Source organism: Hyaena hyaena, unplaced genomic scaffold, assembly GCF_003009895.1.
Source record: "Hyaena hyaena isolate Hyena2069 unplaced genomic scaffold, ASM300989v1 scaffold_65, whole genome shotgun sequence".
Classification (NCBI taxonomy): Eukaryota; Metazoa; Chordata; class Mammalia; order Carnivora; family Hyaenidae; genus Hyaena; species Hyaena hyaena.
This window is the reverse complement of record NW_024080697.1, coordinates 1,410,057-1,437,719: the sequence shown is the minus strand read 5'-3', so window position 1 is coordinate 1,437,719 and position 27,663 is coordinate 1,410,057. Positions and strand designations below refer to the sequence as shown.

The 27,663-nt window shown below is 53.8% G+C and overlaps 1 protein-coding gene and 1 long non-coding RNA gene across 2 annotated transcripts; both read left to right on the top strand.

Annotated features, from left to right (window-relative positions):
- The first annotated feature begins 1,850 nt into the window (after positions 1 to 1,850).
- PGF (placental growth factor) lies at positions 1,851 to 16,890 on the top strand. Its single transcript, XM_039232205.1, has 10 exons — positions 1,851 to 1,991; positions 3,522 to 3,641; positions 4,678 to 4,971; positions 5,098 to 5,442; positions 6,633 to 6,675; positions 11,008 to 11,204; positions 11,954 to 12,030; positions 14,069 to 14,098; positions 14,204 to 14,266; positions 16,777 to 16,890. Exons 1-10 carry the CDS (start codon positions 1,851 to 1,853, stop codon positions 16,802 to 16,804), a joined length of 1,338 nt encoding a protein of 445 aa, XP_039088136.1. The 3' UTR covers positions 16,805 to 16,890.
- Positions 16,891 to 22,604: 5,714 nt separating this feature from the next.
- LOC120231988 lies at positions 22,605 to 24,390 on the top strand. The gene is made up of 3 exons (XR_005528470.1): positions 22,605 to 22,789; positions 22,944 to 23,113; positions 24,115 to 24,390. It is a non-coding gene; the product is annotated as an uncharacterized LOC120231988 (long non-coding RNA).
- The last annotated feature ends 3,273 nt before the right edge of the window (positions 24,391 to 27,663 follow it).

The following is a 27,663-nucleotide window of genomic DNA, read 5'->3' as shown; positions in this document are numbered from 1 at the left end:
AAAACACGAAAAACCCAGCCCTGGCTGCCAAGTTCCCAAAGTACAGGTTTCCGATCCTTTGGTGATGACGCGTCGCCCCAAAGGCCTGGGACAAGGCGGCGGGCACCTTGCCTGGCTTCCCTTGTTCGCAGCCCTCGTGGCGGGTGCCATCTTGTTTCCTGCCCCTGGGAACCACTTGGTCACCCGTGGGCTCTGCTTTTGTCTCCTTTCCAACTTACCCCACCCCAGGCCCCCCACTGGGTTCTGGTCTCTGGCCAGAAGCATGAGCCTTGTCCCTTGGGGGCTGGCGGGGCTGTGGTGACCAACCCCGGGCGTGATTACATAGTAATGGGAGGTTGTCCTCCCACACTCACCCCTACCAGAGAGGCCCACCCACGTTGTGCTGAGCATGGGGTCTAGGAGGGCTGCCTCTGAGGACTGAAGGACAGTTGGGTAAGGAATGGGCAGACTTGGGACGTTTTCTCTGTGGGGAGAGGAGAGAGTGCGTGGAGGACTGATCCAACTCCACGAACATTAAGTGTGCCAGACACTGGACAAGGGGCTGGAAATCCAAGGGTGAACAGGTGTCTGCCTTCTCAGACCTACAGTCTGAGGGAAGACAGACAAGCAGCTGGCGCTAAGAGACTACGAACCGGGTGTTATGGTGGAGAGGCGGTTCCAGGTGCTGAGGGAACCTGGATGAGGAGTGTCTTGCCCAGTGGTGGCGGCCAGCAAGGCTATCGAGCCTGCCTGAAGGAGTGTGTGGAGAGGGGCGCCTGGGTGGCTCAGTCAGTTAAGCATCTGACTCTTGGTTTTGGCTCGGGTCATGATCTCATGGTTCCTGAGCTGGAGCCCCACGTAGGGCTCTTGTGCTGCTGATGCAAAGCCTGCTTGGGATTCTCTCTGTCTCCCTCTCTGTCTGCCCCTCCCCCCCTTAAAATAAATAAATAAACTTAAAAAAAAAGAAGGGCATGGAGAGAAGGAAAGGGTCTCAGTATTAAGGCTGGGGTGGGCCCACAGGAGATCCCAGCCCAGGGGGTAGGAGGAGAAGGCAGACGAGGCTGATCAAGTAGCTTCCTGCTGGTGACCGGTGACCTTGGGTAGTTGGTGTCTACAGCTTGTCTCGCCTATGAGGTGGAAAGGTCCTCGGCCCAAGCTGCCGGCTGCTGCTGACCCTGCCAGCCAGGAAAGGAGAGATTCTAGTCCTTGGATACGCTACTTCTCACCCACCTCTGCCATACCCAGGTCTGGGGCTCAGGGACAAGGTCACAGGGAATGTGCTTACCTAGTGCCACCTGAGACAGATGCTGAATTGTCATCAAGGGAGTAGGAAAAGTCATAGTTGGGAAATAGTTCGGAGGATCAAGACAATGAAAAGGCTAGGCCAAAATGGGAAAATGAGTCAGGAAGCTGAAAGGCAGGAAATTGGGATGGGTTGAGGCAGGTGTTTCAGGCTAAAACCATGACTAATGTAAGGTGTGGGAAGCCCTGTGTTTTGGGTCAGCCTGGGGAAGAAGGGGCTGGCCTGGAAGCCTGGTGTGCAGGACTAGAACCCACAGCTTCTCAGGGTGACTACTGTCATGGCCCAGACCCTCTGTTTACCTAGATTTGTCCTACCTCTGCGACAGGGTCAGCACCAGGTAGTGGAGTTGGGCTGCTGGGGTGAGGGCTGCTTCCTGCCACACATCAACCTTGCGGAGCCTGTCAAGCACCCACTCTGCTCCAGCGAGGGGAAGTCTCAGAAACCGCTTAAGACGTGGGCCCTACCTTCCAGGTAGGTAATCTGGTCGGCACAGAAAGCTTATGCTACTGGGAAGAACTTGGAGAAAGACCTAGGCTGACCCTCACCTTGTTGCTCTCTCAGTAGCTAAATGGCTACAGGGAAATTACTTCGGCACCACACACCTCCACCTTCCCATATTCTAAATGGGAATAGTGACAACGAGCTCTCAGTGTTGTGGCATTCAGCCGAGCTGAGTGGCTCAGGCACCAGGCACAGTGCTTGGCCCACAGTAAGTGCTCACTAAATGCCACTTCTCTCCCTGCAACAACATGAGATTGTGGCGACACACAGTTCCCTGTGGAGTTCCGAGCATTGACTCTGCTGGTTAATCTACTCAAAAGGCCTTGGGGCGCCTGGGTGGCTCAGTAGGTTGAGCGTCCGACTTCGGCTCAGGTCATGATCTTGCAGTTCGTGGGTTCGAGCCCTGCATCGGGCTCTGTGCTGATAGCTCGCTCAGAACCTGGAGACTGCTTTGGATTCTGTGTCTCCCTCTCTCTCTGACCCTCCCCTTCTCATGCTGTCTCTCTCTCGGAAATAAATAAATCATTAAAAAAAAAAAAAAGGCCTTGATGACAGCTGGGAGCTGATCACCTGGATGGGGATGGGGAGAATACAGGGCACAGGAGGTAGAGGAAGGAGTGTGCACGCATTCACGTGGACAAGCAAGCCCCTCCATCATCCTGCTCCTCTACGATTGGCAGCAGAAAATTCTTTATTTTCTGTCTCATGTCTGTGATGGCAAAGACTCTGCTCTGTAACAGGAGTGTTTTTGTATCTCTAATAGGAATCCAGAGTTGAATCAGAAGTCAGGCTATTTAGTGTTACTATTCCTACTTGGGATGGAGGAAGCGGGATGGGGGTGGGGGCTCTGAGAAGTACAGGAAGTTACTTTAGGTTATTCGGCTGGTAAGAACCTGGGGGCCACAATCCAGGGGAGCAGAGCCACCTGCATGCCCTCGCTGGACTGGATGTGAGCTAGAGTAAGCCTCTGTCTAACCCATGGAAAGGTTGGGTCTCGGTGGTTTCGGCCCCCAGCCTACCCTAGCTAATTCATCTCACAACCCAAGAAGCCAAGTTTAGAAGGGTGTGGTCCTTAGTTGAGTGACAAACAAAAACAAAAGCAAATAACAAATAACAGGCACACTTGTGGGAACCACAGACGTGGTCCAGGTATTCTCTTCACTCAAGAGTATAGAAGGAGGGTACAGCATCTCCAGCTGTCTGCACCCGTCCCTCACGAACCAAAACTTTGAGGGACCCCTGTGCCACATCCCCAGCACCTGGGCCAGTGCCTAAGGCACGGGAGGACTGAAGCAATATGTGTCAGATTAAAGAATGAGTGAATACAAACACATGCACATAAATAATATATGCATCCCTATCCACACAGTTACAGACAAATATGCCCAGTGCATAAGTGTTGAAAACACTCAGTTATAGACAACCATAAACAATACGAATATTTAAATATACACACTCAAAAATATATATATACATTCTCATGCACAGCACACACTTGTGCCCACGTACACAAATCCAAATCCAAAATAAAAACACACGCACTGTGCGGACACAGACATCATGGACAAACGTATATGATCCAGAGGTGCACGAACACCCATCTACTCACACCCATACACATGCGCAGCAATGCCCAGACACCCTCCACCATGACCCTGGGCCCGGGAAGGAGTCTGTCTGCTCCATGAGTCCTAGCATGCTGGAGCTCGTTAGAAAGTTCTTTGCAGCCCCCGCTTAGCTGGCGGATGACTGGCCCCTGGCTCTTGGACCTCCGGGCTTGGCCGGCAAGGGAGGCAGCAACATCTCCAGCAGCCCCGCGTGGGTGGGCTGGCAGGCAATGGACACAGAGGTCACTGGGGTGAGCGCTGGGGCTGCCCTGGCCCCCCTGCTCTGGGCTGGAATGTGAACGGCAGGGGCCGCCTCCCAGGCCTCCCCCTCTCCCACAGTGCCCACTGGCAGCCCCAGGCTCCGGCCAATCCCTGAATCCTGTCAGGTTCTTGCAGCTAGGGAGCTGTGCATGGAGGGTGGGGGTGGGGGTGGGGGTGGGGGTGGGGAGGGTGGCGGGTGATGAACACTCAAGGCCCATGGGAGGGCACACACAAATGCACAGAGATGCACAGTCATACACAGACGTTGGTCCGGACATTAATCCACACGGAAAGACACGCACGCAGAGACACGGGCAGGCATACAAATTCCCGATCCCACTGAAGTGCACTTTCCGACACACTTCCGAACACACCTAGAGACACAGTGGACACACACACACACACACACACAGTCACACAACATGCAGAGATATGGGAGACCAGAGCCACACACAAGCTGCACTCGGACATCCATACGGCCAGACGCATGCAGACCACATAGACTCAAAGCACATGTGGATCTCCACAGTCACACACACAAATGGCCACACACGTGCACACACAGACACACACAGACCCCTAGAGGCAGACCTCTGCCGAGTTGGAGCATTTCCTTCTCCTGGGACCAGGAGGAAACGCTGCACTAGACCACTCTCAAACCACATGTGGTGGCCTGAGAAAACTGCCTTCCGCAGAAGGAAATAGTGCTGGACCCTCAGCCAGGTGCCACAGTAGTGCCCTACTGAGCGCCTGGCCACGAGGATGACGCCTGGGGTGCAGAGACAGTTCTCGAGTCACATGGCTTGCATTTTGTTTCTGTCAATTCCTCAAAAACCCACGCACGCGCACCCTTTTCAAGAGTGCATATATATGTGCAACGTATACCGGCAGGGGCTCTCTGGGAACCTCAGTTTCTTCATCTTTAAAATGAGGTTAATAATCCTTTCGCCCCTGAGGATTGTGGGGGCGGCATAGGTGGCACTGTAAAAGGTCAGACCAAATTGCTGCCTTCCTCTGGGTCTGGAGTTGCAGTTTCTGCAGGGGCCGCTAAAGTCAGGAGCCTTGTTGGCAAATGTTGCGCTCCACTACCTGGGTGCCCGCACCCACGCCAGCGGGAGCGCAGCCGCGGGCCCCTCTCTGGGCCGGCACCGGGTGCCGCCTGGGTCACGGACGCCCCGGCGGGAAGCTGCAGGCCGGCCGGCTGCGGGGCGGGACCGGCCGCCGCGGGGGCGCCCCTTCCGCGCACTGCGGGCCGGGCGCGCTCGGGTTCGCGCCGCCGCCGCAGCCACCCGAGGGGGCCGCTCCCAGGCCTCGTCGACGGTGGGCGGGGCTGGCTTGCTGCCCCGCCCCTCTCACGGCCCTTGAAAACCAGTCGCCAACAGGCTGCAGTCCCAGAAGGGAGCTGCTGTCTGAGGAGGAGGCTAACCCTCTACTGGCCTCCACGAGAGGCCCTGGGATCGCGCTGGGCGCCGAAGGGACCTCCCCAGGGACCCGCCTGCCCCACACCGCCCCGCCCCGGCGCGCGCCGCATCAGGTGCCCCGGCCCCAGCCCTACCTGCGGACTCCAGGCTCTTGGGGCTTCCAGAGGATGCTCGAGCCACCTGCGGTGAACTCGGGGCAGCAGTGAGGTCCTCTCCTCCTGTGCCAGGGGCTCCCCCAGGGGGCCGAGCATGGTGGTTTTCCCTTGGAACCTCCTGGCTTGGGACGTCTGAGAAGATACCTGCCATGAGGCTGTTCACTTGCTTCCTGCAGCTCCTGGCTGGGCTGGCACTGCCTGCTGTGCCCCCCCAGGTAAGACCTATCCCAGCCCCAGCCTGGCCCCCCTTATTTTCCCAGCCGCCAGCACTCGGGGCAGGGGCTCCGAAATCACAGACCCACCCCCGGGAGCGGTACCTCCATGGATGTCCACACACTCCCCAGGAGCCAGGCTGGACCACATCTTCTGGGAGGAGACCTCAGGCTGGGCTGTCCTGGACTCTAGCTCCGGGGTCTGTCTTGGCGGGGGCAGGGAAGCCACAAGGAAGGGAGGGAGGCTTCCTGTCTGGCCCCTGGAGCCCTGGTGGCTTTGCTAAAAGCATCTCTCCACTAATCCCAGGCGGGTCCCTGGCCTTGTGGTCAGGGTCGAGGCCCCATGACCAGGCAGGCGCCCCCAGGACCTCTGACCTGGCCTGGTGGAGGGGAAGCCAGCTCAAGAGGCCATTGGTGGGGAGGCTGGGCCCTGCCCCCACCAGGGCTCTGGGTGAGCCCAGGGCTCCTGGGTGGGCTGAGGGCAGACAAGAGGTCCCGCTGTGCCCTCTTTCCTGGGTGAGCAGTTGGAGTTCCTGAGTGCAGGGCCTGGGGAAGCGAACAGGGCCCTTTTCCCAGGAGCCGGGTGAGTCTGGCTGGGAGCCAGCTTGGGCAGTGAGATCCTGACAAAGCCAATGAGAGCCCTTCCCACTGCACTGTCCTGCTGCCCCAGGAGTCCCGCAGCCCAGGAGCGGGTGTGCTGGGCAGTCTTGCGGGGGCGGAAGAGCCCCACTGCCTGCCACTGCCTGCCTGCTGCAGGGCTGGCCAGAGGTGTAACGTTACCGGCAGCACCAGCTCATGGCGCCACCCGCTCCAGCCCCTCCGCTCCCACCAGCTGATCACCTCCCCCCCCCCACCCCCCAGGATTTTGGCACCCAGCCAAGGCAGGCTGCACAGGGCCCAGCAGGGCTGGCCTGGGGCTGGGGAGAAGGGAGACCCCTAAGGGTTGCAGGATCTTTGAGACATAGAAGGCAAGGGTCTCCAAAAGCCTATAGCCTTCCACCCTATCCAAATGAGGAAACTGAGGCCAGAGAGAGGGGTGGGAGCCACCCAGGGTCTGGTGAGATTTGCGTTGCACTGGGGAAGAGGGAGCTCTGAGACGGGGGCTGGCAAGGAGCTCAGAGGGGCCTTTATTGCTCTTGTCAGCTGGGTCCCAGAGCAGAAGCCCCCTCATCTCTACCCTTTTCTGTCTGCAGCAGTGGGCCTTGTCTGCTGGGAACGGCTCATCTGAGGTGGAAGGTAAGCACGCTGGGCTGGGGGTGCACGTGCTTACCAAACCCGCCGTCCCAGTCCTCTGCAGAGGATAAGAAGGGACTGGCATGAATGAAGGATGGGTACAGGCTGATAGGAAGTTGGGGGAGAGTGTGCAAGCCGGCTGACATCCTAGCTGACAAAGTCAGCGGGGCTTGAGAGATCCTTCTATTGTGACCCAGAAGCCTAGTGAGACGTATTCCTGGGCCAGAGTCACCCAGCACACAGAGAGTGAGTCTGGGGCCAGTATATCCTGGGTTCGTTTGGTGCGCTTGGAGCCTCTTTCCAATATAATGTAAGGAGGTAGATGGGGTCTTGGAGGGCGGTGCAGGCAGGGAGTGCCAGGGGCCGTTCTAGGGATCCAGGAGCCGGTTGCAGTGGGCAAGCAGTCAAGAGGATTAGGGAGGGGTGAGGGGACCTTCCCAGAAGCGCAGCCCTGGCAGAGCTGCAGGGATCTGACCAGGCCTTTCCATTGATTACAAACAGACAGAACATGAGTCGTGCCCTCCCTGGCCCCTCCACTCCGCACCCCGGTTGCATCAAGAGGGAATCTTCAAAGGGTGTGTCGTTTGCCAAAGGGACATACGTGCAGAAGGCAGGAGGCTATGCCAGGCCCCCTGCCTCGCCCCTCCCTCCCTGCCTCTCTGGGACGTGCAGTGAAGCCACACACCACTACTGAGGCTTCCTCTCGTGCTGTGGGAGAGGGAGCGTGTAGGGCGTGCACACACACACTCGTGGTAGCCTCTTAGAGCTGGGAACACCTTCCCCCTGTGCCCTGGCTGCCTGGTAGCCAGCCTCTCCTGGGCACTGAAAAGGTGGGGGAGGTAGCAGCCTTTAACTTCACAGACAATCTCCCTGTCACCCTGCTGTGCCCTCTGGGACTGGCACCGTATTATTCTCTTGGGACTTGGGGAGGGACCTATCAGCCATCTCTACCCCATGACCTTTTTGATACTTTTGGTGTATTCCAGGCAACAGTCACCCAAGAAGCCTGAACCTCAGTTTTCTCATCTGTAAAATAGGAACATTAGATTACACGATATCCAGCGTTTGTTTTCTCAGATTGTGGGGTTCTCTGACTCCCATGGAGGAGACACAGGAGTGTATGTATCTCCCAGGGCCAGGGGTGAGGAGGCTTAGAAGTGTCAGTTCATTAGGGCAGCTGTCCTGTTATCCTAATCAGTCAGGGAGCATGTATTGTGGCCAGAAGAAACACCATGCGTTTTGGGCCCCGGTTACCACAATCTGAAAATGCCATCCCCTCCTGCTAACCTCAGACACGAGACTGCCTGGTCTGTACTTTGCAGCCGTGGGCATTGATTTTTACTATTACCATTCATGGTACTAGTATTGGGCAGTTACTATAATTCTGTGCTGGCCACAGGCTGTGAACTGGGAAGGCATTCTTCCCGCCCCCATTTTATAGCTGGAGAACCTAGACTTGGAGAGCTCCTTGGGGTCACCTGGAGCCTCAGACGTGCCCCAGTATATGTGGCAAGGTGGGTGTGCATAGCATCAGGCCTCCCCGTGGCTCATGACTGTGCAGGCATGAGCAGCGTGTCCCTTTCCGCAGGCTGGCTGCGTGCCCTGCCAGTGCCATGGAGAGAACACCTGCCGAACTCAGGCTGGTGGCTGGTGGCTCTGCCCAGCTCTGGGGCCCCTCCCTAGGAGCTTGCTCTCAGGATTAAACATCTCCCTTCCTGTGTCTCCTGCAGCCCAGGTCATAGGCAGATGGAATCAGGTGGGAGGCTTGCCCCTAGGGCTGGAGAGAGATGGCTGAGAGCCCACCTGCGGCCCTGGCAGCAGCCAGGGACTGCCCAGCCCTGGCCAGGTGACTGACTGAGCCACCACCTCTATCTAGTTCCTCTTGTCCCACCCTGCCTCTGGAGCAGGGCAGGGGTGGGAGGGGTGGGGGGCAGAGGAAGTGCTCTCAGGAGCAGTTGAGCAGAGCTCTTTCCTGAGGGGCTCAGCCCACATCTGGGAGCAGTCACCATGCTCCGGGAGCCAGCCCCTCACCCAGCCCCCTCGCATAGCCCCCTCTGTTTCTCCCACATGCCCAGACAGTGGCCTCCAGAGACGAATTGCCCTTTTTCCTGGTGGCTGCCAGGTAAACCAGACAGAGCCCGCCTCCTTCTTAGTCCTCCCAGCCCCCCACCCCCACATGCAGTCTGGTCATGTGGCCCATGGAGCCTGGGTCCTGTTGACGTAGTCTGCATGGTAGGGTGTGGGGGTGAGGAAAGGAAATCCCTTCTGTTGCCAAGGCCCAGGCAGCTCTGCTTAACCTGGCTGTGGCCCTGACAACCCAGGGAGTCTGTTCGTAGAATGGTAGGGGGCTGAGGCGCCCCTTCCCTGTTGCCACCCCCCTCCCTGATGGCTAGCGCTGGAGCAGGAGCCTGAGTTTCGATGGCGCTTTGGCAGCCGGCTGTCCCTCTGCCGTTATTCATGTTGTCCGTGGCGGAGATGAAACATCCAGAGTTACACAGTGCTCGTGGCTTTTAGACTAAACATGCGCTCGCGGAGTGACAATAGGGAGGTGCGGCTCTGACCTCGCACTGCAGAGGCTGGCCTCCTCAGGGCTGTGCAGCTGCTGACGGGGAGAGGGTCTTGTTTCCCACTTGTGTCCGGGGAGAGTATTCCCATGGCCGGAGAGGTAGGATCAGGGGGGGCATCCGGCCCTCCTGTCCCCGGCCCAGCCCCTAGTGCTCCTTAAGCAGGCAGGACAGAATGAAGCGGCAGACACCCAGATAAGCATGGTTTATTGCTTCTGTGGCCGCCTCGGCCAGCTCCACTTGGACACACCACCTCGGGTATTTTCCACCAGCTTGCAGCCTTTCCCGAGGGCCTCTGCTAGGGCTGAAGTTTATTTTTCCTCTGAGATTACCCTGAGACTCACGGCCTTGCAGGCTCAGTGGAATGGACTTCGGCCCCTTCTGCCTCCTAGGGAAGGCCATGGAAGGAAGTGAGGGACGGCTAGGAGCGGCCGTTGCTCTGGGACAGAGGCTGCAGGGTCCCCAGGTGATTCAGCTTCCCTATCCTTCCCCATCAGCTGGGGACAAGCATCAGGTATGGGGCAGGACGACCCAGAGTTAGGAGGTGTTTCTCTGCGCACAGTCTCAAGGCTGGGCTGGGCTGCACGCACAGAATCCCAAACCGTGTGTCAGAGCCAAGAGAGACCTTAGCAACCATCTATTCCCAGTCTTCTTGTTTTCCCCAGCTGAGGAAACTGATATGCCCAGAAAGGTTAAGTGACCTCCCAAGGTCACACAGCCGGTATAGGGCCAGGACTGGATGCCAGGTCTCCTAACTCTGGCTACGCACTTCCTGTGAGCCTCTGTTTGGGACCAGGCCCCTGTCCTTCACTTGAAGGAGCATCTTTTGAGAGATTCCAGATCAACCCACAAAAGATCTTGGTCACAACTAGCAGGATGTGGTGGGGGTCAGGGATGTCCCTGATAATCCTCAGTGAACTGTCATCTAATCAATCAGTAATTACTTAGCCTATTTTTACTGGGTGCTTGGGTCCCTGTCCTCATGGAGCCTTGACTTGGTTGTAAAAGAGATAAGAGCGACTAGTGGCCAAGATAAGGTAAAACCTAGGGGCCAAATTATGCTCAAAGGAGAAACATCTGTTCATACTGGGAAAGTTGGAGAAGGCTCCAGAGAGGAGACAGGGTAATGGGCTTTATTGGGTTAGAAATGGGAAGGGGACAAAGAGCACATCCCAAAGGTAGGAATAATGGTACAGCCAAGCTTGATGTAAGGGCTGGTCCCACTGAAATGGAGAGTGATGCGTTCAGGGCACATTGCTGGCTGTGGCCTTGGCTGCCAGGGAGAGGGGCTGGCTCAGAGTGGGGCAGAAGATAAGGGCTAAGGAGAGGCTAACCCTCCCCATGGGACTCTACGAGCCAATCATGCAGAACTGACCGTGCTCTGCAAATTCCCCAAGATCGAGGAAGCAGTAGATCAGGCCCGAGAAAGACCCAGAGGGCCCAAGGAGCTGCCAAGACACACGCTCCTCAAAGCTTCAAGAGCACCGTGGCAGATGTGGGCACCTGCGTTGAGAATAGAGCAGAGAGGCAAGACACTGTGAAACTCCATTCTGCCTGTGGTTTCTGTCCGGCAGAAGAGCTAAGGGTCCCGCAGTCATCCCAGAGGCATCACGTCAGGAGTGCAGAGCACAGAGAGCTCACATAGGCTGGGGGCTTCCTGGAGGAGGGAGTGTGGGCTGAGCCCCGAAGGCCCTGCTTGGGGGAGCTGGCACTGGGGCCCCGAGGGGCAGGCGCCTTCTGACCTGACCCAGCTGTCCGTGCCTCCTTGTAGTGGTGCCCTTCCAGGAAGTGTGGGGCCGCAGCTACTGCCGGGCGCTGGAGAGGCTGGTGGACATCGTGTCGGAGTACCCCGGCGAGGTGCATCACATGTTCAGCCCCTCGTGCGTCTCCCTGCTGCGCTGCACCGGCTGCTGTGGTGATGAGAACCTGCACTGCATGCCGGTAGAGACGGTCAATGTTACCATGCAGGTAGGGAGGGAAGGAGAGCAGGCCAAGTTCCCGGGACTGGAACAGACTCCGAGGCCCCAACTCTCCCCACCCCAGCACAGTGCTCCCCCTGCTTGGAGCCCACTCATTTCCTCCATTACCAGCTTTCTTGGGCTCTAGCCTGGTCCTACCTCATGACCCAAGGGTATCTGGTGGAGCTTGGAAAGGAAATCTGTTCAGATTCAAAAAGCCCTTGTGTCTACCAGGAGCATTTGGGGCCCTGAGCTGTGTGTGTGTGCGCACACACACTTACACACACATACATGTGCACACATACACCTTGTTTATTAAGCACCTGCTAGTAAGGCCAATCCCTGTATTAGGTGCTTCCTAAATGTTACTTCTGTTACCTCAACATTCAGTCCTTCGAGGCAAGTGTTATTTACATTTCACAGATGAAGAGCTTGAGGTTCAGAGTTATCATTTCATTCGCTCAGCAGGTAGAAGAACCAAGACTGTACTTAGGCCTCTCTGAGTCCAGAGCAGAGTCCCCCTTCCTACAGTATTGCTGTGCTGGTGGCCCTGGGTAAGGAGGCCCAGGGGCCCCCCTCAGATCCACATGCAGGCAGGAGGCCGTTTGCCCCCCGACTCAAAGCACAATGAGAGTATGTGATCCAAAGGCTGGTGGGAAGCATAGGGTCAGGTCCTCCTTGCAGGGAGAGGGTGGAGAGAACATTGGAAACCCACGGACTATCCCCCAATCCCGGCATCAAACCTTTGTCTCCCTGAAGCTCTTGAAGATCCACTCTGAGGACCGGCCCTCCTATGTAGAGCTGACATTCTCTCAGCACGTCCGTTGCGAGTGCAGGTAGGTCCTTGGGGAGCGGCAGGGACATGCCCTTCCCACTTGGCAGCTCAGCCTGGTAGCTGCCCATCCCTCCTGCACCGTCTTCCTGGCTGAGGGAGACAAAGGATATCGGGGATCGGTGGCAGCTGCCTTTTATTCCCCACATCAGCCCATTTAGCCTGGGGAAACTGTCCCATCAGCTGGGGCACAGCTGCCTGAGAAGCCACAGGGGCAGAGGAAGCCTGGGTCCATCCTAGACTGGCAGGGGCTGGGGGCACACCCTCCCCCTCCCTGAGGTGGGAGGGAACTGCCACAGCCCTGGCAGAGGTGTCTGGGGCAAAGACACGGCTAGCCTGGACTTGGTCCTAGGCCAGGTTGCAGCCCAGGGAAGGGACGACTGGCCTGAGGGGCACAGAGAGGGATAAGCTCTGGCAGGAGAAAAGTGGCAGAAAGAAGGAGTCGGTGGGCTTTCTTTAAAGCCAGCCTCTGCCTGGCAGAGCCTCTAACCAGCAGGCCTGCTGCCTTCGCCCAGGGCACCCTGAACATTAGTTACCAGGAGCAGCAGACCTGGCACTTTAACCAGGCTCAGGGAGGGGAGAAATGGGCTGGGACCCGGTGCCCTCCTGGTGTCCTGGGCCGTAGATGGAGGCAACAGTCTAGAGGTCCTGAGGCCAGAAGACGGGGGGAGAAGCACCATTTATTGTGCCCCACACCAGGCACTTGAATGTTTTCTCTCATTTATTCAGCAAACATTTATTGAGTGCCTGCTGTATGCCAGGCACTGTCCTAGATGCTTGAGATACAGCGGTGAGCAACACAGACAAGGTCCCTCCCCTCATACCAACCCTAGGAGGTAGGTGCTATTGCCATCCCCATTTCACAAATGAGGAAACTGAGGCTAGGGAGGGGATCCCAGCCTATATAATCCCTAAGCCTGCCATTTCTTATGCTGCCCCTCATGGCCATAACCATATTCCTCAGGAGCCGCAGTGCTGCCCTGGGCTTGGCCCTGCCTACTGTCCAGGGCTCTGGTCACCCCTCTGGGACCAGAGCCCAGGCTCTAGGCCCTCTTCACTCTACCTCTATTGGAGGCCCTGCTTCAATCCATTTCCTCCCCTCCGTCCTGGCCAGAGCTTAGCCATGTAACAATAGTTCAGTAATAGCTCTCCCGGGCACAGTGCCAAATGGTGACATTTCACCTTCTACGTCACCTCTGCCCTCATAGCCACCCTTGTGGGGCAGGCTGACTGAGGAGACAAAGGCTCAGAGACTGTCTCTGACTGGCCCAACATGGCAGAGACATGACCAGGCAGTCCCAAGATGCCCTGGTGCCATGCGCTGGCTCCTAAGGACGACAGCCAGCCTGGGGCAGCAGACCCCCGGCCCCGAAGCTGACTGTTACCGTACTGCCCACGCCCCCACCCCTGTTCCCTTCCAACAGGCTGGGCACCAGGGACACCTTTCTTCTCACTTCTGGGCCAACAGCCACAGCCCTGGAGGCAGAGCCAGGGCGTGCCCGGTGACTGTGGGGCTTGTGCTCACCTCACTTCATGTCACCCCCTCATGCACTCCCCCTGCAGTGTCATACATCCCCCGGGTGGGGGCGGCAGTTGTGCCCTGACAGGCAGCCTGAGCTGGCGGCAACCATCCTCCAGTCCATGGCTTCGCGCCTCATTCACTGTCCTTGCAGAAACTCCCAGAATGCACTCTGGGAGGAAGGGCAGGTACAAGGGAAGGAACTGAACAGAGAAAGTCAGCAGGGAACAAACTCACGGGTCCGCAGGCTCGATGCCAAGAGGTTGAGGCATGCACAAGGGTGTGGGAAGGGGCCCCAAGAGGAGGGTCCTTGCTCTCGTGGTGGGGTCACAAGAGCCTTGAGTGGAAGCTGAAATCTAGAGGCTGCTAGCCATCCCTCCCTCATTGGCTCCATCCTGCCCCCTGGTGGTGTCAGCACTAACTGCGGGACCAGGGCTCCGGATGTCTGAGAGGTGCTGGGGTGGCAGGGAGCCCCTACTTACTGGTTTCCTGATTGTCCCTGGTCTCTCTGTCTGTTTCCCAGGCCTCTGCGGGAGAAGATGAAGCCCGAAAGGTAAGTGGCCTGGCTGGGGCTCCGGGCTATTCTCGGGCCTGCCAGCCTCTGTCCTAGCATGGGGTGCCCCAGCCACTTTGTCTTGACGCTTTTGGCTTATTGCAGGAGGAGACCCAAGGGCAGGGGGAAGAGGAAGAGAGAGAAGCAGAGACCCAGAGACTGCCACCTGTGAGTGTGCGGAGGGGGGGACCAGGGATGGCAAGGAGGCTGGGCCAGAGGGGGCCCCTGCCCTGCCAGCAGGGAGCAGTGGTCGGGAAGGGGAAAGGCAAGGCCCAGGGCAGTCTTGGGGCAGAACAGGCAGCGAGCGTCTCCTAGGGAATCTAGGGCCCAGGAAGCATGAGGGGAACTTGGTTCCTGATCAGGCTCGGCCCGAGTCTCTTTGTGGCCTTTAGCGAGTCATGTCACCTCTCCAAACCTCGTTTTCCTCAGTGTGTAGAAGAAGGGGAACATTCAGTCATTCTACAGACATCTTCCAAGCACTTACTGTGCGCCACATACCTCAGTGAATGGACCGACGCGATTCTTGTTCCTATAACACTTATATTCTAGTGAAGAAAATGGTAGCAGCTAAAAACACATCCAGGGCTACTTCCTAGTGGCCCTGGGGAAGGTGCACTCCCCACTGGCTCCTAGGCTGGTATTTTTACCACTACCTCCCTCCCCCGACCCCCACCCCATCCACACAGGGGACCTTGGGGTCCACCAGCTTCCTCTTTCCCTTTCAATGCTACCTGCCCATCTTGGCTTTACACCTGGAGGCCCCGGCTAGAGCCCAGGCCTGCGTGTGGCTGAAAGAGGATTAGAGAGAGGAAAACCCAGATCTTTGAGAGTAGGTAGTAAAAATAAATATTTCACAGGCCCAGAAATTCAGACACATGGTGGTTCTCCTTTATAGCCTGCCTCTTCCCAATGCCAAGACTCCAGGAAATTGTTTCAGACCATGGGACTGAGCTGAGCCATGTGCTACCCTGTGAGCCCCCTCCTCTGCGAATAGAGATTTCCACCCCACTCTGTGAGGACAGGGACTCTGGGCATGTCAGTCCCCTGAATGTGTGCGGCCCTCGCTTCTCCCTCAGGCCCAGGCATGGACTTGGGGGAAGAGCTGGCAGTATGGTCGGTGTGGGGCTCCCCAGCCCCTGGCAGGCAGCCCCATGTAGAAGGTGTCCCATTCCTCCATCTGCCAGGACAGGGGTCCTCAAACATCTCTCTTGGGAATCTCCTGAGAGAATTTCAAAACCCACGTGCTCCCTCGCTTCTTTTTTTTTTTTTAATGTTTTTATTTATTTGAGAGAGAGAGAGAAAGATGGAGAGAGCACGAATGGGGGAGGGGCAGAGGGACAGGGAGACACAGAATCTGAAGCAGCTCCAGGCTCTGAGCTGTCAGCACAGAACTGGACCTGGGGCTTGAATTGATGGAGTATAAGATCATAACCTGAGGTGAAGTCAGATGCTTAACCGACTGAGCCACCCAGGCGCCCCTAATTTCATATATTTGTAATGTTTAAAAGTCCATTATGTGTCCCCTTGTCATATTTATCTGCCATAACAATGGTGTATAAATTTGAATTGTTTTCATTTTCCTGTGAAGAGAAAACTCTAAACTAAGTTCTTTCCTGGAATAAATTATCACAGTAATCGTTAGTAGTACCAATTGATCAGAACAGCACAAATACATCATATTTTAATAAATGTTAAACATAAAAGTATAATCAATCCTACTAGGAATGTATCTCAATGAGATGGAGGTCACTGCTCTTTTTAATTAATGAGCCCACTAATGAACGTTACCTCCTGCCAGACTGAGATAGAATTCAGCATTAATTCCACTTTCATTTTTTAGTAGAGGGAAAGGTTGAGAAACCGTGCTCCCAGAAATAAGTAAACGGAACTAGATGCCATACAATCACTGAGCTCCTTCCAAGTTCTTTGCTCAAAGCCTCAAGGTGATCTGCTAACAAAAACGACTTCTCTTGGCATATTAGCTGACAGTTTGGTTCCGTTGTCCTTTAATGTTGTTGAAAGCGAAGACTTGGACACCACTGGACTTGCAAAAGCCTTGGTTACCCGGTCACTGGCATATCTCCTTTTTCAGCACCTAGTCAGTATCTCAAGCTGTTCTTTTGGTCACTGTCCTCACCCCCAGTACTTTTACCCTGGGGCAACGTTTTGATTTCCGGATTTGGAAAGATTCTCTTAACACCATCAATACTCATACCCTGTGGACAGTCCTCATGCACACGTAGGGTTGCCCGGACCCCTGTTAGAACACCGCTGTCCTAGAATAACTGGAGGCATTATTGCACGGAGCCAGGCTGGGTTCAAAATTGGCTCTGTCACTGACTAGCTGTGTGACCTCGGGCAAGTTTCTTAACCTTTCTGAGCCTTAGTTTTCTGATTTTGTTTTGTCTTCTAAAGGGTAATGATAGCAGGGTCTTCTCATAGAATGTTGGTAAAGGGCCATGAAAGAGTGCTTAGCACAGGGCTGGGCGCGTGGGTAAGTGCTTGGTGAAGGGTAACTCCTAGTTTCTTGGCCTCGGTGCAAGCAGCGACCCAGGAATGCTGCCATCTCCGTGTGCTCCCTGTCCAAGCTCTCCCTCCAGGTCTGTCCCCCCTCCCATAGGAGGGACCCCGCCCTCCCAGGGTGCTGATACCCCCTTTCTGTGTTTGGTTTCTGGCAGGTGCGGCAATACTGTTCCCCGGAGGTAACCAGCCCCCCTCTGAAGAGAGTCACCCCACACCCGGCTCCTGTATTTATTACCGGCACACTCTCAGTTACCTCCCTGCTGACACCTGCCCTCTATTTATTAGCCAATTGTATCCCTGCTGAATGACTTGCTTCCTCCAAGATGAGGGGCAGGGAGGGACAGGACCCTCAGGAATTCAGTGCCTTAAACAGAACGTGAGAGAAAGAAGGAAGGCAGCCACCGACCCACGTGTGCTTCGGTTGCGCAGGAAGCACACAGACGTGCGGCTTTGTGAGGGGCACGTCAGGGCCCGGCGAAGTCCTGGAGCAGGAGACAGGATGGGACCTGCGGCCTGTTCCGGCCTTGGGGCCTTGGGCTGCGCGGACCAGCAGCGCTGGCTTTGGGAGCTCCGAGCCCAGGCGGGGGTGGAGAGGCCTGCTCTGACGCCTGGGCCCAGGCTGGAGGGGAGCCGGGGATGGAGGGGCCCTGCTCTTTCCTCCTCCGGGCCGCAGCCCCGCACCCTGGAGGTCCTCCGGTTCCGCTCTGGAGACCAGTGCTTGCCTGGGGACCTTTGCCATTCCTCACACCCTAGGTCTGTCCTGACATCTTGCCACTGCTTGTGCCGGGACATTGTCCTTTGTGGTCCAGGCATCACTACCTGCCCCTCTCAGGGACACGAGCAAAGAGACGGCCCTAGGCTGGACGCGGAGCAAGCCGCCCCTCCGTGGCTGTCTGACCGCCAAGCCAGATTCTCTTGAATAAAGTATTCTAGTCTGGAAAGAGCTTTCCCGGGGGCGTGTGTCTGCCGGAGCAGTGGGTGACAGCGGCAAAAACATGGAAGCAGGACAGAAAAAGGGAGGATGTGCTCGGGGCAGCTCCGGCCACTCCTGCGGCCCCTGAAGTGTCTTCTCCCTCGCTGCTTCAGGCAAAACCCTGGGGTCCACTCCTCCTATCATGAGGGGTTCCCAGTATGTAATCTTGGCCTCAAAGTGGGGGCCCTGGCCCCAGCCACCCTGATCATCCTCAAATTCAAGAGCACACCCCCTCTCCCCTTCCCCCAGGGCCGTCCCACCGTCGGTCCAGGGCCTGGCCCTCTGGGCCCAGCATGAATGGGGCTCCCAGGCTTCCCCCTGCCCTTTGGGTACGATGTCCTGGCTGCTACATCCCCTGCCTGCTGGAGCTGCTGCATGCAGGTGGGGATCCACAGATGCTGCCCAATTTCTTCTTCCTTCTACCTCCCCTCTTCCTCTGCCTTCCTCCTGAACACCTTGGAATGAAAACTTTTTTTTTTTTCAGTCCAAACCACATGCTATCAGATTCCCACCTGCCTCTGACCTGCAAGGCATGTGTGTGTTTATGTTGTGTGTGTGTGTTGTGGGAGGGGGAATTTCCCACTTCTGTCATTTGAAGTGGCTCAGGACAAACCCACCAGGACCCAGTAGACAGGGGCTGGCCTCAGGCTTTGGAAGGAAGCCATGGACAGTCTTGTAGGGGTGGGGTAGGGTGGGGTGGGGTGGAGCAGCCCTGCTGAGGCAGCCGCCCTCGGCAGTGTGTTCACTGAGGCCTGCCCCCCGCCACCCCCAGACGGTCTGGTCAGAATGTGCTTCTGGCATGGTCACAGAGGGTTTGTGGGCCGGCCTCAGGGGACACACTACAGGAGAGATGCACTTCTCTCCTACTTCTCCCCTCCTGGGCTGCAGCCTCCTGAGCCACTGCCTTCGACAGACTGAAAGCTGTAAGAGCACCCCTTCCCCTCGGCCAGGCCTTTGGCTCAGCTCCAGGGACCCCGACCTGGCCCTGGTAGCATGTCCAAGGCCCTCAGCCCCACAGGGCCGTTCACGTGGAGGTCAGCCTCCCTACCCCAGTGACCCCTGGAGAGAGCTAAACAGACACCAGAGAAACTCCCAGAGGCCAGAAGTGAAAATCTGCATCTGTGGCCAGGAGGCTCACAGCAGGGAACGAGTAGGAAAGGAGCTGGCTGGTCCATTTGACCATACTGGCAGCCCCTTAGAGCTTGGAGGGCCTTCTTCCTTTGCTCGTTACACGTCTGTGGGGCACCACCTATGCACCTGACACGGTCCGAGGCACCAGGGTTCAGTGGGGGAATAAAACGTGCGAGGACCGGCTCTTATGTATCTTATATTTGAGGAGAGAGACAGACTATATGCTGCAAGACATTGGGTGGACTTTTCCGATGCTCAAATTGATGACTAGACCCAGCTAAGGGAAAAGGGGTCTTAGGTGTGTCACACTCTAAAACGAAGAGAAACTATTTGGGGTTGGACACATCTGCCTATAAGATTTACTATGAGATGGCTGGTGGCCCCAAACACCACCCAGCACCCCCTTCCTCAGTCTTCACAAACAGAGATCAGGGAAGGGGAGGGGAGAGATGGGGAGGCAAGGTCACTGGAGACCTGGGTTGCTGGCCCCTTCCCGTCCTCTCCCTGGAGCTGGATTTGCTGTGTGCAGATTAGCCCATGTGCTGTCTGGATGGCACCGGGGGGAGTGGAGAACGGACGGGTGACAGAGGACAGAGAGAGGGGCATCCAGCAGGAATTTCCCATGGGTCAGGGGGACATGGTGAGAGGTGAATGCCCCTGAGCTGCCACGCCCATGTTCTCCTGACAGGAAAAGCTGCAGGTGAGGAGATCCCACAGGATATGGGCTGTGGATGTGGGGTTGGGGCAAGAGCTGAGTGGGGGGTGTCAGATATAGAGCTGGAAGGGGAGCACATCCGGGAACAGTGCTGTGGGATGCCCTGCGGTGTGCCCCACAAGAGAGTTGGCCTCCAGATGCCCATCACGCCAGATGCATTCATAGCCTGAGAAGACGTGGCCACAGCAAGCATGCCTTTCCCCCAGTCACTGCTTCCTGACACCGTGCAGAAGAAGAGAAAGGAGCTGTGGAGAGGGCAAGGTGGGGTACAAGGGCCGACCATGCCCATGCCCTCCCTGCTCCCTTGGGCCAAAGGCACACCCTGCCTGAGGGAGGAAAATGGGTTGGTCTTAAATTGGATACTAGGTGGCTCAGTTGGTTAAATGTCTGACTCTTGGTTTTGGTTCAGGTCATGATCTCTTGGTTTGTGGGTTCGAGCCCCTCATTGGGCTCCACACTGATCACACGGAGCCTGCTTGGAATTCTCCTTCTCTCCCTTTCTCTCTCTGCCCCCCTCCCCCGTTTGTGCTCCCTCTCTCAAAATAAATTAATAAACTTAAAAAAAGAGATCTCCCCAAAATGCTATTAAGAGACAGGAAAAGGACAGTCAACAGAGTTCATCTAGAAAACAATGATGAGGGGAAAAAGCTAGTTTGTTTTATGCCCACTGTTTGCCCAATGAGCAAGTTACACATGTAAACAAAAAAAATAAGAAAATGTCTTTTTGCCAAAATGTGGTTCTGGCATATTAGAGATGTCCTTGAATTCTTTGCCCTTACTCCCCTCAAGAGGTAAGGTCTCTGTTCCATCCCTGAGAATCCAAGTTGGCCTGGATCTTCTCCCTATGTCAGAAGGGACCCAACATGATTCCTTTTGAGCTAACTGACAGCTTCTGCCTCCATCTCTTGGAAGACTGAGCCGCCATGTGAGAAGTCTAATTATCGTGAGGCCACCATGCTGGAAGGAAGCCCAAGCCAGCCATATAAAGGGAGAGAGAGAGAGAGAGAGCACATGAGCAAGAAGGAGAGAGGGCTCAGCCAGCTTCCAGCTGTTCTGGCTCGCAGCCATTAAGCCATCACAATGGAGGCCCCAGACCCCACAGAGCAGAGGTGAGTTGTACCCACTGTGCACCGTTTGATTTCCTCGCCTTCAGAATTGTGAGATACATTCATATCTCACAATTTGGGGCCAATATGTCATGCAGCAATAGAGGCTGAATAGAATATAAGGAAAATAAGGAAAGGTGATGAGATTGTGTTTGGAGGAAGCTACTTTAGAACCAGGAGGTCATGGATGGCTTCTGTGAAGGTGACATTCACGATGAAGTCTGAAGGACAAGGAGGAGTTGGTCACATGAAGATCATGAATAAGAGCACTCAGCCAGAGGACACAGCGGTGCAAAGGCATGGAAGGAATCCTGTGACGAGCAAGGAGCAAGGGTACAAGATGTGATGTCAGGTGGGCAGGGGTTGGGTCATGAAGGGCTTTACAAGACAGGGCGAGGAGGTGGAATTCTAGTATAAAGTGGAGAGAAACCAATGGAGGGTTTCAAGCAGGGGGTGAAGTGATAGTAGGTATGTTTTTGTAAGATCCCTCTGCCTTCTGTATGGAGAATGGACTCTAGGGACACCAGACCAGAGGTACTAGAGTTTGGTCCTAATTATGCATGTGAGCTGGCTATCCTGATCATTCATTCATTCATGAGCATTCTTTGGGCCTACCATTAGTGGGCTTTTGTAGTAGATATTGAGGGGGGGCAGTCAAAATATATTATCATGTGAAAATCTTCCCAGTTTCCTGCTTAATAAAGAAAATCCCACTCTGCAAGAAATAAGGAAGGTAAGGAGAGAGGCCTTAGCTAGAGAGGCTAAGTTGATCTACTGAAGCACTAAGAGAGAGAAGGGAAATAACAGGGCTCAGGGCTAGATCAAGGGAAAGAGCTTGGGGTTCTGTTACAGAGGTCCTGATGACTGAAGGTAATTTGGGAATGAGGGAGGGGTTGGGGGAGTGCTACTCTACTCCCCTCATGTTGAAGGCCCTAATATTCTTTGAGAGATACTCACTTAGAGAGGCACCAGGCAGAGACTGAGCCCAGTGGAATACCAAATTAGCTAGGGTTACCCAGAGATAGGTAAGATATTGTTTCTGATCTTAAAAACTTAGTCAAAGGAATCACATATGTGCTGTGTGCAGGCAATTAGAATAAAAGGAAAGAAGGCCCCATGGTTTAAGCAAATGCAGATGAAGTGCTACTAAAGAAATCTGAGGTATTTGGGATGCTTGGTGCATGGGGAAAACCAGGGCCGGCTATGCAGAGTTGGTGGCACTAGAGCTGGGACTTGAGGAAAGGCAAGATTGAATGTGGGGAGATGACCGGAGAAGGCATTCTAGTGGGAGCGCCCTGCCCTCCCCACCCCACCCCCCGACCATTACAAAGGGCCCAGAGGTGGAGGATGCATCAATGTATAGGGATTTTCAAGTGGTTCCGTTTGGCTAATGTTTGAGGTACATGAAACAGAAGAGTGATGGAAAAGGCCAGAAGGTAGCCCTGGCCCTGGATGCCACCCTAGGGAGTTAGGGCTTTGCTAGACAGTGGGAAGCACTGAATGTTTTTTTCAGCTAGAGAGTGACATGATTTAGGGACTCAAGGCTGAAAGAAAATTTACAAAGAATCTACTTCTACCTCCACTTTTTATAAATGAGGAAGCTGAGGCCCAGGCTTGTCCACAGCCATGAAAGTTAAGCAAGCCAGCATTTAAAAATTTATCAGTGAGCAGGATAGAGGAAAGGAAGAGGGGAGAACTGTGTCTACTCCAAGCCCGAGAAGCAGGCCAGACATCTGTGAGGTGGGTTGGGTGGGTCGACAGAATAAGGCCCCTCCACAAACTCTGGTGGGAAATCAAGGCTCCAGACAGGTCAGTAACAGGACAGAGCCTTGGTGTGGAAAGATGGCTGGCTGTCAGCACCAGAGCCCAGCAGCTGTTTTCCAACAGAAGGCTGACCCTTCCCTTCCCTGAGAGAAGCCTGGAGGGCTCCTCCTCCCCCTGACATTGGCTCTGACTGAAGCAGATGAGGGCCTGGCCCCCGCTAGCCGTCTGCGGGCCCCACCTCAGAGGCCATGGGGCTCCAGGCCAATAAGAGGTATGTTTCCAGTCCCTGAGGTAACTTTGTTACCATGGAGACCACCTGGCAGGCCAGGCAGGCCCGGAGGAGGTTGGGAGCTTCCTCACAGAGTTGGCCACCCCCTCCCTGTTCCTCCCACTGAGAGGGTGTTACCTGGGTGATGGGGAGAGGGTCCTGCCACCCTACTGACCTCATGGAGGCACTCTGGGAATCAGCCCCGGTCTCTGTGAGCCTCCCCGACCCCCATGCCGCAAGCCTTCCCTTTCTCCTCTCTCCTCTGGGGCCCCTGCCCCACCCGCCCCGCAGTCAGCCCGGGCCACCCATGTGGGCAACTCGGTAACAGGAGCCTCTGTGCTCACACAGCGCCCGGTTGTTTACAGACATGTGACCGCCTGCCGCCCAGCTGGGGTCTGAGGTTTAGACTGTAATGGTGATAGCCTCCTCTCGTTGAGCTCTTTATCCCTTTCAAAGCAGTCTCGGCCACTGTCCTCTTCTGAAGCCTGTGAAGTCTTCTCACTTGCCAGATGAGCTGGAAGGAAGTACTGAGAGGGTGAGAAATCTGCCCCAAGAATTTCAGCCCCAGAGTCTCCCCAGAGGGTCAGGGGCTGACAGCTGGCTGCGGCTGGGCTGCCTCCGCTACCAGGCAGGAAAGGCAGAAGCTGAGGCCGCACAGGCTCTGATTCACTTGTGCTCTAGGGCCGGCCTTGGGGGGTCACGGAGGCCATCACCCGTCACTCAGTGGGGAGGACCCAGTCGGAACCTGGGGGTGCATCCTGGAGCTGTCGTCGGAGATCAGCTGGAGATACTACTGGTCACCAACCCTGGAGGAGCCGTTGTGGGGGGGGGGGCTTGGGGGGGCTCTTCTTTCACAGCCAAGTTCTGAGTCCAAATCCAGGTGTCTTTGAGATCCTTTAGAAACCAGTCCTAGCCAATCAAGATTGGCTCCAGCAACAAAGGCACCACATGGTCTGTTTCACCGAGACCCATTCTCTGGAGAATCCTAATACACTATGATACATTGGTAATATATGTTTTGTGTGGGTGTTTAAAAAATATAAATATAAAAGGCATCACATTGGAGGCAGCATTTGAGAACTGTTTCTACTCAATATGTTTGGAGATCTTTATGTAGGTGTAGACTTCCCTGCCATCCCCTCCCCTTTCCCCTGAGAGTAAAACATTCCCATCCTCTTAGGAGAAGCCTGATTGTTCTGGGGCTATAACTAGTAACACTGAGAACCAGTCATACACCCGGTTTATATGACCATTTGTTTCAGTAACCTAAAACCGTGCGCTTAACCAGTAATAGCACACCCCAAAAATAACCAGTCAGCAACAGCCTCACTTCGTTGACCATGCTTCTAGGGCTACAGGTCAACCAGTTTCTGTACGCTCTGAAAGCTGACCTTCCCTCACCCCCCCTCCCCCCCCCCCCCCCCCCCCCCGCCAGCATGCTTCCCAGAGTTAACCCTCTGCCTTGCTCAGACCCTGTGCCTTGTAAGTCAGCTCTCCCTTGCTTAAGCAAGCAGTAAACTCAGCCTCTTGTTTCAGATTTTGAGTGGTTGCATCTTCCTTCAATACTTCCCCCAGCTGAAGACTTTCTTGTGATCTAGCACACATTGAAATGAAGAGCTTCCGTGAAATGAAATTCTTCCAAAACCCAGAGAACGAACAATGTATTTTTTCCCCAGTTTTGTTATAAATTTGGTCAAAGCTGAGGCCAGAAGCCTTCCTTCTTTTCCCACTGCCCTCCTTCAATATCCCAGCCAGTTCCCGGGCCTACGTGGTGCATCCGCAAGATGAATAAACTTCTCTTTTTGTATTATGCTGCATGATGTGGAAAGACCCCATTTCCCACATCAGACATGAAGATGGAGAGAAAGGAAGTGGTAAAGGAGTCATCCTGCTACATATACTTAATTTCTGATATCAAAGTGAGATTGTCATATACTCATTATCTTATAACTTGCTTTTTTTAAAGTTTATTTATTTTGAGAGAGAGAGCACACACACGTGAGCGTGCAAGTGGGGGAGGGGCAGAGACGGGAGGGAGAGGGAGAATCCCAGGCAGGCTTGTCCCTGTCAGTGCAGAATCCACAAACCATGAGATCATGACCTGAGCCAAAGTTGGACACTTAAACAACCGAGCCACCCAGGCACCCAAACTTTCATTTTTAACTTAATATACCACAGACATTTCTCCATGACATTAGATGTTCTTCAACAATATGAGTTTTTAAGTGCTGAATTGCACTGCATCATTTGGATATCCCATAATTTGATTAATTGATCTATTGCTAGAGAGCGTCTCTTTTGTTGTTGTTGCTATAAGAAACAATGCAATGGTGAACATCCTGTGGCTTCGTCTTTGTGTGTAGATCTTTCTCATCATAAAAACAGCAGCAAAAATCAAACCCAATCTTCAATTGCTCATTCTTCTTCCAGGTGCCTCCCGATTCCCATCTCGTGCTAAATTTAGATCCACAAGTTTCCATAGTTTCCTATACTTTCGGTCTCTCTCTTGGCATTTCCACTCACTTCCATAACTCAGCCCTGAGAAAGCGACCCCAGGGATTTCCATGGAGTCAGCAGCATTTCCGGTTTTTATCGTGCTCAACAGCACACGCTGTTCTTAGAATTAGACTCCCAGTCTGTTCCTCAGCCTGGAAGGCTCCAGGAGATCTGGCCTCTGCCTGCCTCTAGCTTCATCCCATGTGAGACCTTTCTCTAAGGTCCCACACACTTGTCTTTTCTTAGTTCCTGGAATTCGTGGTGCCCCCTCAGGGCCTTTGCTCATGCTGTTTCCTCTGCCAGGAAATCCCTTCCCCCCTCCCACACCCAACCTTGCTGACTAATACACATGGCATCAGCCATAGCTCAGCCCAAAGGCACTTCCTCAGGAAAGTCTCCCAAACACTCCTCCCCATCAAACTGGGTCTACTCCACCATTAAAGCCTTATGAAGCCCTGTCTTCTTCCTTGCAGTGCTACTCACTATATTCTGAAATAATTCTATAATTTCACATATATATTTAATAAATAATTTTTAAAACATTAATCTTAATATCACAAATAATATACCAGTTTCCTTTGTTCCTTATAAACAGAACATTACAGGTATTGTAGAGCCTGCTTGCTCCCTCCCCTAAGTCAGTCCCTGGCCTCCGCCACTGTTGGGAGCTTTGTGTGATCGGTACAGGAGTCCAGGACTTGGGTTCTGGAGCCAAACTGCTAAAGTTTGATGCCTACTCCTCCTACTTCTTAACTGGGAGTGTAAGCAAGTCACCTAGCTGCTTATTGAGTATTAAAATACTTAAATAAAAAAGTCTCAGTTTGATCATCTGTAGGGTAAAGATCAATGACAGTAACTAATAGTGCAATTTTAAAATTCATGTAAGATGTTCTAGGGGCGCCTGGGTGGCTCAGTCGGTTAGGCATCTGACTTTGGCTCAGGTCACGATCTCACGGTTCGTGGGTTCAAGCCCTGTGTCAGGCCCTGTGCTGACAGCTAGCTCAGAGCCTGGAGTCTGTTTCGGATTCTGTCTCCCTCTCTTTGACCCTCCCCTGCTTGCGCTGTCTCTATCTCTCTCTCAAAAATAAATTTAAAAAAAATTAAAAACTTAAAATATCTGTAAGATGTTCTATGTTAGGTGAGTAGGATAAGTGCCAGGCTCATAGCAAATGCTGAATAGATGTTGGACATTACTAATTGTGATCACTAATTTTGTGTGTCAACTTGCCTGGTTCATGGGTTGTCCAGAGATGGGGTTAAACATTATTTCTGGAGAAATAATATCAGTGAGAGTCTTTCCAGATGAGAGTAGCATTTGAGTTGGTAGACTCGGTGAAGCAGATGACCTTCCCCAGTGTGGGTGGTCATCATCCAATCCACTGGGAGCCTGAACAGAACAAATTGGCAGAGGAAGGGAGAACGGCTCTCTATGCTAACTGAGCTGGGACATTGATCTTCCCCTGCCCTTGGCCTGGGACTTACACCCTCGGTGTTCCCGGGTCCCAAGCTTTGGACTTGGACTGGAACTTACTCTATTGGGCCTCCTGGTTCTCAGGCCTTCAGACTCAGACTGGAACTATGCCCCAGGCATTTCTAGGTCTCTAGCTTACAGAGGGCAGATTGAGCATCTTCTTGGCCTCTGTAATTGCATGAATCAATTTCTTATAATAAGAAATCTATCTACCTACCTACCTACCTATTAGTTCTGTGTCTCTGGAGAATCCTAATACACTACAGTATATCGATAATATATAGTTTTGTTTTGTGTGGATGTTAAAAACATATAAGTATAAAAGGCATCACATTGTAGGCAGCATTTGGGAACTGTTTCTACTCAATAGGTTTTGAGATCTTGCATGTCCATACATATGGATTTAGTTCTGGTTCATTCTTTTGAAAGGCTGAATAATAATAATAATAATAATTCAATATAAAAAGCCACATTTTATTAATTCACTTCTATACTGATATAGAATTTGAATTTTTTCCCCTAAGATATTGAAGTGGGACTCTTAACTGACGGAGCCACCCAGGCACCCTTAAACTTGGATTTACTTTTGTATATGAGTAGCAATTAATCATGTGATTATCTACCTGGAAAACCCATTGGCAAGTTCAGCAAAGTGGCTGGACACAAGATCAATATTTACAAATAAAACTATTAGTAATAACAATTTGAAAATGTAATAATAATTTTAAAATCCCATTCACCATAGTAACAAAAACTTTAAAGTACTTATGAGTGAACTAATTAGAAATATATATACCTTCATGGAGAAAACAATAAAATTGTATTGAAAGACACAAAAAAGTCCCAGATACATGGAGAGATGTTCTGGGTACAGTAATAGGATGACCACCATTATAAAGATGTCAATTCTCCCAGATTAATTTAAATTCCAATGTAATTCCAGTCAAAATCCAAAAGGAGTCTTTGTAGAATGTGAAAGGATGCTTCTAAAATTCATATGTTTTTTAAAAGAATAATAAAATTCATTTCTATAAGTTAATTCAGTTGTGCCAATACCTCTCATGAAGAATCCATCCTTTCCCACTGGTTTGAAACTGCTTCTTCATCCAAAGTCAGAT